General features: G+C 50.8%; 1 protein-coding gene across 1 annotated transcript in view; it reads left to right on the top strand.

The window, feature by feature from the left end:
• The window catches only part of IGF1R (insulin like growth factor 1 receptor), a 311,619-nt gene that overhangs the window by 44,027 nt on the left and 253,011 nt on the right, over window positions 1–14,581 (top strand). Inside the window, exon 2 of the mRNA XM_055417719.2 lies at window positions 10,947–11,492. Within this exon, the coding sequence (XP_055273694.1) occupies window positions 10,947–11,492 (546 nt within the window). The remainder of the gene's footprint in view (window positions 1–10,946; window positions 11,493–14,581) is intronic.

The raw sequence follows: 14,581 nt of genomic DNA, 5'->3' as shown, positions 1-14,581 counted from the left end.
ATGAGGATGTGAGCTCTTAATGCAGTGATACGTGTTCTACGAAAGCTGATGCGATGGAATGGGGGCCACAGGACTGATTCTCATTAGAAGGCTTGCCCGTTCCTGAGTGGGAAGCCTGAAATCATAAGGGAGAGGGGAGAGAAGGCAGACAGAACGCTTGTTTTGCAGGTCAGGCTGTAGCACGTCTGCTTCACTCTGCTGGGCCCGGCCCTACACCTCCAGCAGGGGCTGGGCCCCCAGCATCGTCCGCTGGCTGCACAGATTCAGGGTTCAGGGGCTGGGGTGCTGTCCCACCCGCCTGGGTAGTGGGGAGGCCCCCAGGGCCTGTGGGGGCCTGAGTGGGTAGCTGTAACCAAGAGAGGCTAGTCCTGTGTGCTGCTTTGTCAAAAAGGCAGCCAACCGTCGGAACTGGAAATAACGAGAAAGGATGGGAGGCTGCCGTGAAGGCATTTTTAAAATATAGAGACTTAGAACGAATATCGGGCTTTCGATATTTTAAGATCAGAAAGGGATTTGGAGTAACTGTCAGAGCAGGCAAAGCTGTTTTTAATGAAGACCCAGGAAAACGGTTGGTGCACTTCCGTGGAAGCAAACCCAGCTTCCTTCTTCGGCAGCCTGTCTGGCTCCAGATGCCTTATGTGGTGGGGTTGCTGGGGCTTGTGTCCGTGCCAGTCTTTGAATTAATTCCTGGTGAAGCTTCCATCGCTCTGTTGGCAGGCAGGAGGTAAACACTTTCCTGGCCTTTGTCATTTCTGTGCCACATCTCAGCGCTGTGTTTTCATGGTCAGAGGCTTCAGGACAACGTCTCATGTGTGCGTGCGTTCTTGCGTTTGTTTTTGTGCATGGTAGGCAGGGCTTTTAGGAGGGGGCATTGAGTTTGTTCATTGCACATTGAGAATCTCACTTAATTTCTAATTTCTGCTCCCAGAGTCACGTGTGTAATGCAGTCCCTTACATTCTGAAGATGGCCTTCGGTTATTGAATGCGTCAGGTGCCTGGGTCTGTAGTCTGTGTAGAATATAAATGTACATACACAGTGCAAATACGTTCTCATTGATACACGAAGATAAAAGGCTTGACATGAATTGTATCTGTTTACATTTACACAGAAAATTCTATTTTAACAAACTCTGGAGTATCCGTAGTGTTTGTTATCACAACATTGTCTTTTCTCCCCTCCTCTGAGTTTTTGGTTGTTGCAGTCTGCTGACAAGTGGGTAGAAAGAGATTCATGCCCCCACTTCCCGGAGGCTGTGCTGAGATGCTGACTCAGAGAAGGGGCTGCAGATTCAGCTGCCATGGGTAGACCGGGGAGCACGAGGGACGCTTCCCCGCCGCCCCCTTTTTCTTCATCTTTGCTGTGCTTTCTGCATAATGGCTGCGGGCCTCCTGTGGGGATTTTCTGGTAAAAATCACACTGAGAACCACAGGTGCACAGGCATGTCATCCATCACCTAGCCAGTGTGGTCGGGGGGAGGGTACTGATAGGTGAGGGGCTTAAAGGATTGTTTTCCGGGGCACTGGTTCTCACAGAGTACCCAGGCCAGCAGGCACTTACTGGAAATGCCGGTTCTCAGGCCCCTGCACCGTCTTCATTTCCCAAGCCCTCCAGGCGTTTCGGACGCACACTCACGGTCTGGAATTCGGTCCTTCAGCTGGAGCTGACTTTCACTGGTCTCAACCTGCTCTCCAGCATTGGGTCTGCTGTTCCCCTCGGTCTCTTCCCTGTCTCAGAGGCTGTGCCCCTGGGGTTCCCCTGAACTACTGCCAGCCACCTCCAGGTGTGTGCCTCCCCTTGTCCTGGCAAGACCTTGCTCACCTTTCAGGTCATCCTTAGCAACCCCTTCCTGAACTCCCAGAGGTGGGAGGCATGGCTCCCTTCTTTGCGATCCCCAAGCCCTGTTCATTGACTGTTAAAACTTTTATCTTGTTTTATTTGCCTCTGGCTCAAGAGGTGGTTATTGTATCTCCTTAAACAAAGCTCAGTGACAGACACATGAGTTCCCTCCTGGCCTCTTGACTCAGCGTGGCTTTTTTTTTTCTTTGTTGGCAAAGTAATGTCTCTGCTTTTTTATTTTTAAAATTTTTATTGGAGGCTAATTATTTTACAATATTATATTGGTTGGTTTTGCCATACATTGACATGAATCCGCGCTGGGTGTATATGAGTTCCCCCTCCTGAACCCCCCTCCCTCAGCGTGGCTTTTGCAGAGTGATAGGGTCTGGAGGGAATTTTGGTAGTGCTAAGTGACTGGTTCCGAAGAGTTCATTTTAAGGGAAGTAGAGAACCCTTACCCTGGGCCACAGGCTGAGACAGAAGTTTTGGTTTATGGGATTTTCCCACCAGAACCAGAGATGACAACTGCTTTCTCATGAGCAGGTTTTTCTTTGATTATTTGCCTCTAGACCTGCAGGAAAGTGATGCTAATTATGCTTCCTGATGTCTTTTATTTCCAAGTACAGCCAAGGCTGTCCCATATTTTTAAAGAAGAGGTGATCAAAGTGGAGAGCATTTTAATTAGATAACTACCTTGACTGTTCTTTAATGAAGTTGGTGTTAGAAGGCTAATCCATGGTTTTGTTCATTTCTCCCCATTGCGGTATATTCGTTATGTTTAGTTGGGGCAACACAATAGATGAATGTTTTTATTAATGTTTAATTTGTGTAGTAATATTGCCTCAAGCTTCCTATTATGATAGGAACACAGAAGTCCTCATCTGATCCTGTGACAGCCTCAGTGGGATAGGTATGAGCCGCCCATTTTGCAGGTGTGGAAGATGAGGCTTAGAGATGAGAGCGGTGTGACCTGTTGGGGTCGGGAACCAGGCTATGTGTATCTGTATATAGCATACTCCAGGGCTCAGACCTGAGTCACCTGTTTTCTTTTTCTAGGACCCAGGATTGTGTTTAATGCAGAGCATGCAATAGCATTGAAATGGAATTTCTTGTGTAACTTTTCCAAATGTTAATATTTAGATATACAGCTTTTGGGGGTTTTCTCAGCCAAATGCTTTTCATTAGCCCTTCTTATATGAGCAATTTTTAGGGATTTGTTTTCCAAAGATGTATAGTTTGTTTATGCCATTTACTCAAGTCCCTAGAGCAGAAATACTGCCTTTTGATGTTTTGGTGAAGAATTTGTGGGGAGTAGCATTTCTGTCGGTGGAAAGGCTGTTTAAAATGGCATCTTAGGGGAAGTGAGCCCTGCCTTGTCCCTCACCAGCCCGGCTGCTGCACTCTGGCCGCTTCCCTGCGGGGTGGCCCCGCCGGCACTCCCCCCGCCTGCACCCCGGCTCCCGGTCTTGTTGGTTCCCCACCTATTTCACTTCTGCTGGGGGGGGGGGGCTGCCCCGCCCCAGCCCCTGCCCCGCCCCAGCCCCTGCCCCCGCCTTCCAGCTGTGTTCTTTCTCTCTCCTTCCTACTTGCCTTCAATTCCATGAGCTTCCATGATTCTTCAGAGGCCAGCCTGTGCTCTTGCGTGCCAGCGACTTTCCTAAGGTTTGTGAGTTCTTTGGCTCTCTGTTTCTCTGAGAAGGGAAAAGCAGTGTTTTATGATCTCCATCTAGTCACCAGTGAGTAGCAGCAAGGCTGTGCCTTCCCTTCCTTTGCAGTGAGGCGCGTTCCCTCCCTCGGTGCTTGTGTTATCTTGCGGCACAGATGAAGCGTCCCTGTTTGCGGCCTGCGCCCTCTGAGCATGGTGCGGTCAGTTGTGGTCCAGCTGGGTTTTCCCCTCTTTGGTTTTTATCACAGAACATCCCGAAGACCAACAGCGTTGCTCATGGAATCCGAACCAGCTGGTGGCTGGGTCCTGCCTTGGACTTGTCTCTTCTTCAAGAAGAAGTGGGTAGTTTTTCCTGCCTTTTCCCTTCTCTTCTGTAAATGGTGAAAAAGTGTCCAGTGCGAGGCAGTACTTTGATCTGAAGAAGCTGTTGGTCCTGGCCCTGAAGTGTGGCTTCTGTGTATGGAGTGGTGTATACTGGCTGTGGAAGGGGCCTGGGACGGCCTCACGGGATTCCTCCCGTGTCTGTCTGGGGGCCATAGGAAGTTTCAGCAGACTTGGGTTTTGTGTCTTTATGCTCTTTCCATGGGTACTGAATTTTGTGGTCTATTCAGAATGATCGCAAACAAATTCATGTTAACACTTGCTAATATCATCAATATATAACTATCAGTATGAATACAGCAATAATAAATTACATCCAAGTACTCCCATATAAAAACTCCTGTTTTTTAGGAGCAAATTAATATACTTAATTTATAATGGCTTGGAAAGAATATGAGTGTTTAGACTGGGCATGGTTGTTGTTAAGTTAATAACTCAGGTCCAACTCTTTGTGACCCCATGGGTTGCAACATGCCAGGCTCCCCTGTCCTTCACTAACAAACTCCTGGAGCTTGCTCAGATTTGTGTCCACTGAATTGGTGGTGCTGTCTAACCACCTCATCCTTGCTGCGTCCTTCTCCTCCTGCCTTCAATCTTTCCCAGCGTCAGGGTCTTTTCCATTGAGTTGGCTCTTTGCATCAGGTGGCCAAAGTATTGGAACTTCAGCTTCAGCATCAGTCCTTCCAATGAATATTTAGGGTTAATTTCCTTTAGGATTGACTGGTTTAAGCTCCTTGCTGTCCAAGGGACTCTCAAGAGTCTTCTCCAATACCACAGTTCATAAGCATCAGTTCTTAAGCACTAAGCCTTAGGACTGATCTGGACATCACCAGATGGTCAATACTGAAATCAGATTGATTATATTCTTTGCAGCCAAAGATGGAGAATCTCTATACAGTCAGCAAAAACAAGACTGAGGGGTGACTGTGGCTCAGATCATGAACTTATATTGCCAAATTCAGACTTAAATTGAAGAAAGTAGGGAAAACCTCTAGACCATTTTATGACCTAAATAAAATCTCTTAAGATTATACAGTGGAAGTGACAAATAGATTCAAGGGATTAGATCTGATAGAGTGCCGGAGGAACTATGGACAGAGGTTCGTGACGTTATACAGGAGGCAGTGATCAAGCCATCCCCAAGTAAAAGAAATACAAAAAGGCAAAATGGTTGTCTGAGGAGGCCTTACAAATAGCTGAGAAAAGAAGAGAAGCGAAAGGCAAAGGAGAAAAGGAAAGATATAAGCATCTGAATGCAGACTTCCAGAGAATAGCAAGGAGAGATAAGAAAGCCTTCCTCAGTGATCAGTGTAAAGAAATAGAAGAAAACAATAGAATGGGGGAAGATTAGAGATCTCTTCAAGAAAATTAGAGATACCAGGGGAACATTTCATGCAAAGATGGGCTTGATAAAGGACAGAGATGGTATGGACCTACCAGAAGCAAAAAATACTAAGAAGAGGTGGCAAGAACACACAGAAGAACTGTACAGAAAAGATCTTCATGACCCAGATAACCACGATGGTACGATCACTCCCCTAGAGCCAGACATCCTGGAGTACAAAGTCAAGTAAGCCTTAGGGAAGCATCACTATGAACAAAGCTAGTGGAGGTGATGGAATTTCAGTTGAGCTATTTCAAATCCTAAAAGATGATGCTGTGAAAGAGGTGCACTCAATATGCCAGCAAATTTGGAAAACTCAACAGTGGCCACAGGACTGGAAAAGGTCAATTTTCATTTCAATCCTAAAGAAAGGCAATGCCAAAGAACGTTCAAACTACCGCACAATTGTACTCATCTCACACGCTAGCAAAGTAATGCTCAAAATTCTCCAAGCCAGGCTTCAGCAGTATGTGAACCGTGAACTTCCAAATGTTCAAGCTGGATTTAGAAAAGACAGAGGAACCAGAGATCAAATTACCAACATCTGTTTGATCATCAATGAAGTAAGAGCGTTCCAGAAAAACATTTGCTTTATTGACTACACCAAAGCCTTTGACTGTGTGGATCACAACAAACTGAGGAAAATTCTTCGAGAGATGGGAATATCAGACCACCTGACCTGCCTCCTGAGAAATCTGTATGCAGGTCAAGAAGCAAATTTTGAACTGGGCATGGAATAACAGACTGGTTCCAAATTGGGAAAGGAATATGTCAAGGCTGTATATTGTCACCCTGCTTATTTAACTTATATGCAGAGTACATCATGAGAAATGCTGGACTGGATAAAGCAGAGGCTGGAATCAAGATTGCTGGGAGAAATATCAATAACCTCAGATATGCAGATGACACCACCCTTATGGCAGAAGGCGAAGAAGAACTAAAGAGCCTCTTGATAAAAGTGAAAGAGGAGAGTGAAAAAGTTGACTTAAAACTCAGCATTCAGAAAACTAAGATCGTGACATCTGGTCCCAACACTTCATGGCAAATCGATGGGGGAACAATGGAAACAGTGACAGACTTTTTGGGCTCCAGAATCACCGTAGGTGGTGACTGCAGCCATGAAATTAAAAGACACTTGCTCCTTGGAAGAAAAGTTATGACCAACCTAGACAACCTATTAAAAAGCAGAGACATTACTTTACCAACAAAGGTCTGTCCAGTCAAAGCTATGGTTTTTCCATTAGTCATGTACGGATGTGAGAGTTGGAGACTATAAAGAAAGCTGATCGCTGAAGAATTGATGCTTTTGAACTGTGGTGTTGGAGAAGACTCTTGAGAGTCCCTTGGACTGCAAAGAGATCCACCCAGTCCATCCTAAAGGAGATCAGTCCTGGGTGTTCATTGGAAGGACTGATGCTAAAGCTGAAGCTCCAATACTTTGGCCACCTGATGCGAAGAGCCGACTCATTGGAAAAGACCCTGATGCTGGGAAAGATTCAAGGCAGGAGGAGAAGGGGACAACAGAGGATGAGATGGTTGAATGGCATCACTGACTCAATGGACATGAGTTTGAGTAAACTCCGGGAGTTGGTGATGGACAGGGAAGCCTGGCGTGCTGCATTCCATGGGGTTGCAAACAGTTGGACACGACTGAGCGACTGAACTGAACTGAATCCTTAGGAAGAAATAAATAGTACAAAACAAGAAAAGACTTTCACGTTGAGTCATGGCCCAAAGCTGGGTGTTACGACTGGGTTGGAGAGCACTCCAGGGGCAAAGCCTGATGGAGACCTTGCTGTCGCGTGTCCCCTCGGCTGACTTAATTCAGGCGGGAAGCAGCCGTGAGGCTCCCCTGGCCCTCGCTGGGCAGCCCGTCTTCACTGATGCTGCTGTGGGCCTGACACCAGGCCTGGGAGACAGAGCAGGAAGCACGCATGGCAGAGCCTCTGCCTTCAGGGGAAATAGCTAAACGTCTCCTTTCAGGTACTGACACCTTGCAGGCTTGAAGAGTGCCCTGAAATGGGTGACCCAGAGAAATGAGGGAGGGGGAGGTGGTGGCGGGCTGGTGTGCGGGCACAGCTCTAAGGAGGAGGCATTTGAGTGGAGTGGCTCAGGGCGGGAACAGGGCAGCCATTGGCTGGGGTGGGGGCGTGGGCTCTGAACAGCACGGGGTGAAGGAAGGAGCTTGGGGGCTGCGGCACGCTGAGCGGGAACGTACTTGTAGAGGAGGCAGGGATGTCTGGGGGTCGGGGCGGGATCCTGGGCAAGCTGTCGTCCAGGCCAGGGATGTGGTGGTTCAGGTCAGACTGAGGGCAGTGGGCGGAGACATTTGGGCGTGGAGAAAGGCACGCTCACTGCGTGCGTGTGTCAAGCGCGTGTGGACCGCACACAGGTGTTTCAGGCTCTCCAGGTAGAACTGTGGGCTACATGAAAAATCATTTCCTGTCCTCCCCAAGCTGCTGCTGTGGTGGGAGCGGTCAGTGTGGGCTTGGTCCTGGGGAGGGTGGACACACTCTGGGGTGGGGAGGAGTGGGTGGCAGGGGTGAGAAGCTGTGTGCTGCAGAGAGGGGGCCTTGTGGCAGGAAGACAACCTGAGCCACTCAGCTTCCCGCAGGCGTGGGAGCTGCAGCCAGGAGGTCTGAGATGGTACTGACGTGAAGACAGGGCATAAACATGAGTTTAAGGTGGGCAGTGTGGTCATTAGATCCCTGTATACATGGCAGAATGATCGCTGATGGCAGAGCCATTAACACCTCCGTCCCCTCCCAAAACAGGACTTCTGCGTGTGTCTATGCAAGTACATATGAATGAGGACTGTTCGGTGTTGTCACCAGGCTGTGCGTTCACTCCCCCAGCCCTGCTGGGGAGTTTGTCCTGCGGGACCAACATCTCTCCCAGGCCCTGGCTCCCACCATTCTACTCTGTTTCCATGAGTTTGGCTTTTTTTTGTGATTCCACTTGTAAGTAGGAACGCAGTTTTAGTCTTTCTCTGACACTTCAATAAGCCTGAGGCCCAAGAGGAGTCGCTGCTGCCCTGGGTACCGAGTGGTGTGGGGTCGGGGAGAGAATCGGGAATGGCTCTGGTGCTCGATAAGAGCAGTTCAGGGATGGGAATGGCAGCGACCAAGTAGGGACGCTTGGGAGGCAGGCTCGGGTTGGGAGGACATGCATTATTAGGCCCCTACGTGGAGCCGGGGTGGGGGCAGGTGGGTGTTCCCCCCGCGGAGCTCAGGGCTCTGGGCCCAGGACGCAGGAAGCCTGTTGCCGTGTGTGACGGCGGGGGAGGCCAGCACTTGGAGGTCGGGAAAGAGGAAGGGCGGATGGTGGGCAGGTGGGACCAGAGGGTCCTCGAGAAGGCGGCGAGGCCAGAGGGCTCTGCTGGGGCCAAGTGAGATGAGGCCTGAAACTGTCCTCAGCTTGGACAGTGTCCTCGGGGGCTTTGCTGAGCCCTTTGGTGCTGTGACCAGGGAGGAAGCCCCACTGGCTGGGTTGGAGATGACCCATTGGTGAGGGTGCAAAGGGCAGAGACTCTCTAAAGGCTTGTGTCCGGTTTGAGGGAGGCGCTGAGTTCCTCTCCTTTGGAGGCGGCGGCATTGATGCCGTGCGCTGCTGTTGAGACCCGCACGGGTGCGTCCAGAGCGCCCAGCACAGCTGCTGTCGCTGTGGCTGTTCTCCGACACCCCTCTGACCGAGAGGCTGCTTTCTCTCACCAGTGCAAGGGGGAAGTCAGGCCAGGTGAAAAAGTTTCCAGGTCTAGCTTCTCATGCCTTGCCTGCCGCTCAGCCGGGGTCCCCTGCTTCCCCCTGCCTGCTCTGTCAGATTCCCCAGCTGTGGCTGTGACCCCCGCTGGACTGCCTTCTGTTCTGCCTTTCCTCGTCTCCTCCACTTTGAGTCTTGCCCTAGATGACCGGATTAATCCGGTTGGTACAGCTTCTCTCTCACCCAGGAGTATTCACACAGGCCTCCTTCCTGAGGTCACAGCCGTGACCCCGTGGGGCTTGTGCTCGGCCGGACTCCCTTCCTCTGCCTCTTGTCACCCCTGGCCGTCCAGTTGGCGGCCTCATGACTGTATCTGGCTCTGCCTTTCCTCTGGCATGTTATACCCAGCTTTAAACCAGGGCCATCCCTCAGGAGCCGGTGTGTGTGAGAGTGCCCCTTGGCGCTGCCACAGGGAGGACCATCCCTCTGCAGAAGCTTCAGGAGCATCCCTGTCCCCCGGGCCTTTCGGTTGCGCCCACACGTGGCTCGGGCCAGCGGTATGCACACACCGACTGCCTTCTGCTTCAGCGGGCGGTTGTTTCTCGTGAGTCTCCGCTCCTTCCTTTCCACCAGCCTCCTCCACGGCTTCTGTGTGTCTCCTGCAGTGCTGTGTGTGTTGGGTGCTTCACAAGCTAACAAATTACATCAATCAGAAAGCGTCACTTTGTCTGAGAAGCTGTAATGGGAGGTTTGGGGATTATTAACACTTTTAAGAGAGAATAGTAACCAAGGGTTTTTCTGTGTGTGTGTTTTTAGAATTTTAAAAGTTAAAAACAGTTTCCAGTGTTAAGGTTATTTTATCAAAAACCTTTATAATCTGCAAATGTCTTGGCCCCGAAAACCTACTTCTAGAGATTTATCCTCAGAAAATAGTTTTGAATATCTGCAGAGAATGTCCACTGGCGTGTTGTTTATGATGTGGAAAAACGGAGGTAACCTGAATGTTCACCAGTAGGGTATTGGTTGAAAAAGAAACGAACTCATGGTGCGTGTTTACATCTTACCATTACCGTCTCCTTCATGAAATGGTGATGTAGAAGGGTGCTAACTTGGTAACATGTCCATATGAAATGAAGGACGTATGTTTGAAAGCATTATATTATTGTCTGATTTCCTTTACCTTAAATTATAGAGAAAGGATAATTGGCATAGTTAATGATGTCTTTGGCTGTTGAGATTATTGATGATTTTTGTCTTCTTTCTGTCACCTAACCTTTCTACAGGAAGCGTCCTTTCTCAATTAAGAAAGCACTTTATTAAAGTTGGAATTGGATATTTCTTTTATTCATATAAATCACAGGTTCTTATCTCACTGCTGAGGTAGCCTTTCTGTCTATATTCAGTTCTGGGGAAGAGCCCAAGGCCACCTGCTGACGTCAAATGGAAGTAGGAGATGTGGCTGTGTGCTTTCCGGGCCCCTGCCTTACAGGCCACGGCGCCTGTCCTCCAGTGTACATGGCAGGCTGTCCTTGAGGCTGGGCAGCAGTGGGCTGTTGTCCCTTGGTTGGGGGGCTGTTTGTTCAGGCGCAGGGCACTGCGCTCTGCACTAGGGGCCGGGTGTGTGTGGTTGGGCACCTGCCGGCAGGCCTGCGTTGCAGCCTTGACCCTCTCCTGTGGCCCTGGGCTCCAGGCTGTGGTTTGCACGTCGGTGAGGTGGGGTGGCATCTTCTGCGGTGGTGAGTGTGCTGCATGCTCTGACCCACACCAGGCACATCCCAAAGGAGAACTGGCCAGTGAGCTCCCCAGACAATCTGCCTGCGCCCCGCTCCTCTGGCAGTCGGTGGTGAGAAGGGGGTCTTACTTCTTTAACGATAATAGAGGGTTCCTGGAGACTGGCCGTGTTGGGGGCTGGGAAATTGTGAAATGTGCTTTCCTTGTAACTGAAGCCTGTGCTGCCCTCCCCTCTTGTGTCCCTGCAGTCTGCGGGCCGGGCATCGACATCCGCAACGACTACCAGCAGCTGAAGCGCCTGGAGAACTGCACGGTGATCGAGGGCTACCTCCACATCCTGCTCATTTCCAAGGCTGAGGACTACCGCAGCTACCGCTTCCCCAAGCTCACCGTCATCACCGAGTACCTGCTGCTGTTCCGCGTGGCCGGCCTCGAGAGCCTGGGCGACCTCTTCCCCAACCTCACGGTCATCCGCGGCTGGAAGCTCTTCTACAACTACGCCCTGGTCATCTTCGAGATGACCAACCTCAAGGACATCGGGCTCTACAACCTGCGGAATATCACCCGCGGGGCCATCCGGATCGAGAAGAACGCCGACCTCTGCTACCTCTCCACGGTGGACTGGTCCCTGATCCTGGACGCCGTATCCAACAACTACATCGTGGGGAACAAGCCCCCCAAGGAGTGTGGGGACCTGTGCCCAGGGACGATGGAGGAGAAGCCGCTGTGCGAGAAGACGACCATCAACAACGAGTACAACTACCGCTGCTGGACCACAAACCGCTGCCAGAAAAGTAAGACGAGGCTGTGGCCTCGGACCCCCTGCCTCCCCTGCCCCCACCCGCCTTGCCCGCCCTCCTCTTTGGGTGCCTATTTCTCCCGGGTGGGTGCAGCTCTATTGCCACGAGAGTGTGGTGTCTCAGGGGGCTTCTTTTCGCATCGGGGAACTGGTGGGTGCAGCCTGTCCCACCTGCTGTGAAAACCCTTCCAGTGACACGCTGGAAACCGTCCACTGGACTCCTGGGTGGGAGGCTTGTGGAACTGCTGCTTTGAATTTCTGATGGGCAGGGTGACCCGGTGTGCTGGGAAGTGGCTGAGTCCTGCCAGTCAGGGGCTGTGTATGTATCGTCTGCTCTTTTATCCTTTGCATGAAAGGAGGTTTTTTGGTAACACAGGGCTTCCTTTAGCATGAGTACACCTGGATTATTATGGAGCAGAGGAGAGGTAAAGACGGACTCAAATCCTGTGAAAGTGCTGAGCTGTACCCCATCCTTGGCCCTTAATGATGAAGTTCCAGTGCTTGCATGTCCTGGTTTATGATGGAGTGTAGCCAGGGCGGTGCTGGCAGAGGAGCCCTGGACCGTGTCTAGGAGCCCCAGGTTCAGGCTGACCTGGCGGGTAGCTAGCAGTGCAGCAAGCTCATTTGTATACCCCAGGCTTCTGCTTCCTTTCTGGTCTACCTCTTTCTTGAAGAACTGTGCAATCTTGTGAAACCACTTAGTGAAAAAACTTTGAAATGTGTTTACTGCTCTTGGGGGTCAGGTGGTGGTGTTTGGTAGCTTCTGGTTTGTTTATCTGCTGTGCGTGACTTCCTCTGAGTATAACTGAACTCTTGCCTGATTGTGACCCGTGCCTTGAGCGCTGGGTTGTTGCGTGTTGCAATGTGACTCTGGGCCTTTGTCTTCTTGCTTTTGGCAGTGTTCAGGTCTGTTGTCCAGGAGGGCTCCCTTCGCTGGCTGGAAGGCAGAGCGGTCCCTATAAATAGTTCAGTGGTTGGCCCAGTTAGAGCCTCAAGGAGCGCATGTACTCCAGCTGGCCACGGAGAGCCAAGAAATCCCGAATTGGTAGGCTTGCCTAACCGTGGTGTGTGTAAGATAAACAGACCAAAGGCCAGACCCCACAGGTAGCGTTGTTTCAGCTTCCTGCCAGCCCAGGGCGGAAGCAGAGAAAGGAGGCTCTGACACAGGGCGTGCTTTCACGCTCCCTGTCACTCCATCGGCCGGCGGTGAGCACTGGGCCAGTGTGGGCGGGATTCCACGGGCTGCAGCCAGGACCTTGACGAGCTGAGAACACCATCGGGCCACTCGGAGCATCCCTGCTGGCTCGGGTTGGGGAAAATGCTGTGCTGAAGTCACATTTGTGATTGATTAAAACACTACCCTATCATTAGCTTACCCGCTGGTTCAGAGAAAACAACACAGAATATTTTCAAGTAGTCTTGACATTTAAAAACTTTATTTTAAAGGAAAAAGTCATCTTCAAATGAGGTGTCATGTGTCGTAGAGAGATGTTGGATGTAGTATAAGGGGGGTGACCTTGGACATGGGTGTGGTGTAAGGGGGTGACCTTGGACTTGGATATGGTATTAGGGGGTGACCTTGGACTCGGATGTAGTATTAGGGGGGTGACCTTGGACTTGGATGTGGTATTAGGGGGTGACCTTGGACCTGAGTGTGGTGTAAGAGGGTGACCTTGGACTTGGGTGTGGTGTAAGGGGGTGACCTTGGACCAGCCAGCCCTCTGGGCGGTAGTTGGCCATGTTTAGAACGCTCCATTGGGCAGCCCCGTATTATTCCTTAGTGGTGGTCAAATGTGTGTGCAGACTGTTTTGAAAACTCATGAGGTCTGTGCTAGGGGAGGTGCTACTTAAACGCCGTTTGGTGGGCACTCGTTCAGTGATTCAGTTGGTATTTACTTAGGGCTCACTGTGGATTTTGGGCTGTTTCTGGCCAGCTACTTGTTGAAGAAGTCTGGAGCAGGGGCGAGGCATGAGTTCTGAGCCCAAGTCTAGTAGCCGTGACTGGACATTTAACCTTGGGCTGGCCCTCAGTTTCCTCATCTGTGAAATGGGGTAGCCCCATGGCGTCATCATAGGCTGTGGGGAGATTAGAGAGAGAAAGGGGGAAAGCTCCTGAAAAAGGCCTGCGGGGCATCAGGCCACGGTGACTGATGCTGGCAGGCCTGCTGGCCGGACACCCTCTTCCCCAAAGCTGCACCCTACATCCTTCTCCCGGGCCAGTGCCTCAGGCCTGCTCATGTTTTTCTGTGATTTCACAATGGAATATTTATTTTAAATTAATGACAGCATTCAGGGAAACTGTCTTCCATTCAGGTTGTCCTGAGAACTCCAGGGTTGGCAGGTTTCTTGGAGATTTTCTAGTTGAATCGGAACTCTTTCCCTTTGCATAGATTCCCTTCTGACCTGCACGGTCCTGTGTGGTAGCCACTAGCCACACGTGTCTTGTCCAGTACTTGAACTGTGGCCTGTCTGAATTGAGATTTTTTTTTTTTTTACGTGTGAAATACACACTGGATTTCAGAGCATAATATGGGGGGGAAAGAGAGCTATTTCCTTAAGATTTTGTGTATTGCCCACCATGTTAAAATGATGTTTTAGACGGAGAGAGTGAAGCATTACTATAGTTAGTTTCGCCTGTTTCTTTTCCGTTTTTAATGGGGCTCCTAGAAGATTTGGAGTCACAGGTGGAGCGCGCGCTCTGATGCGTTCAGAGGGCGCTGCCTCAGAGCGTGCCGCGGGAGGCGCTGGGTTCTGGCCCGCAGAATTCCTCTCTCTGCTGAGCAGCACAGCGCTGCGGCGCTCACACCTCTCTAGGCAGAGCCGAGGGGTCATCCGAGGAGCCAGGTGGAGGCACTGAGTCCAGACAGAACGTCTGCCTCGGGGTCCCCGTGAGCGTGAAGATGGCCATTTGAAAAGAGGAAGCACAGAAGCACCCCATTCTTCCCGGGGCTGGCTGCAGACGGAGGGGGGGCTTCTGGAGAGACGTGTCAGGTCAAGGACGTGTGTGCGATCTTTGACAGGATGAAGGAGCACTCAGTTCCGGGGTGCCCCTAGGCCGTTTTTCCCTGATAATCCCCTTTAATC

The sequence above is a fragment of the Moschus berezovskii genome, chromosome 21 (assembly GCF_049115385.1).
Source record: "Moschus berezovskii isolate FMDL1 chromosome 21, NW_MosBer_1.0, whole genome shotgun sequence".
Lineage (NCBI taxonomy): Eukaryota > Metazoa > Chordata > Mammalia > Artiodactyla > Moschidae > Moschus > Moschus berezovskii.
Note: the sequence above shows the minus strand (reverse complement) of the source record. Positions and strands in the feature narration are given on the sequence as shown.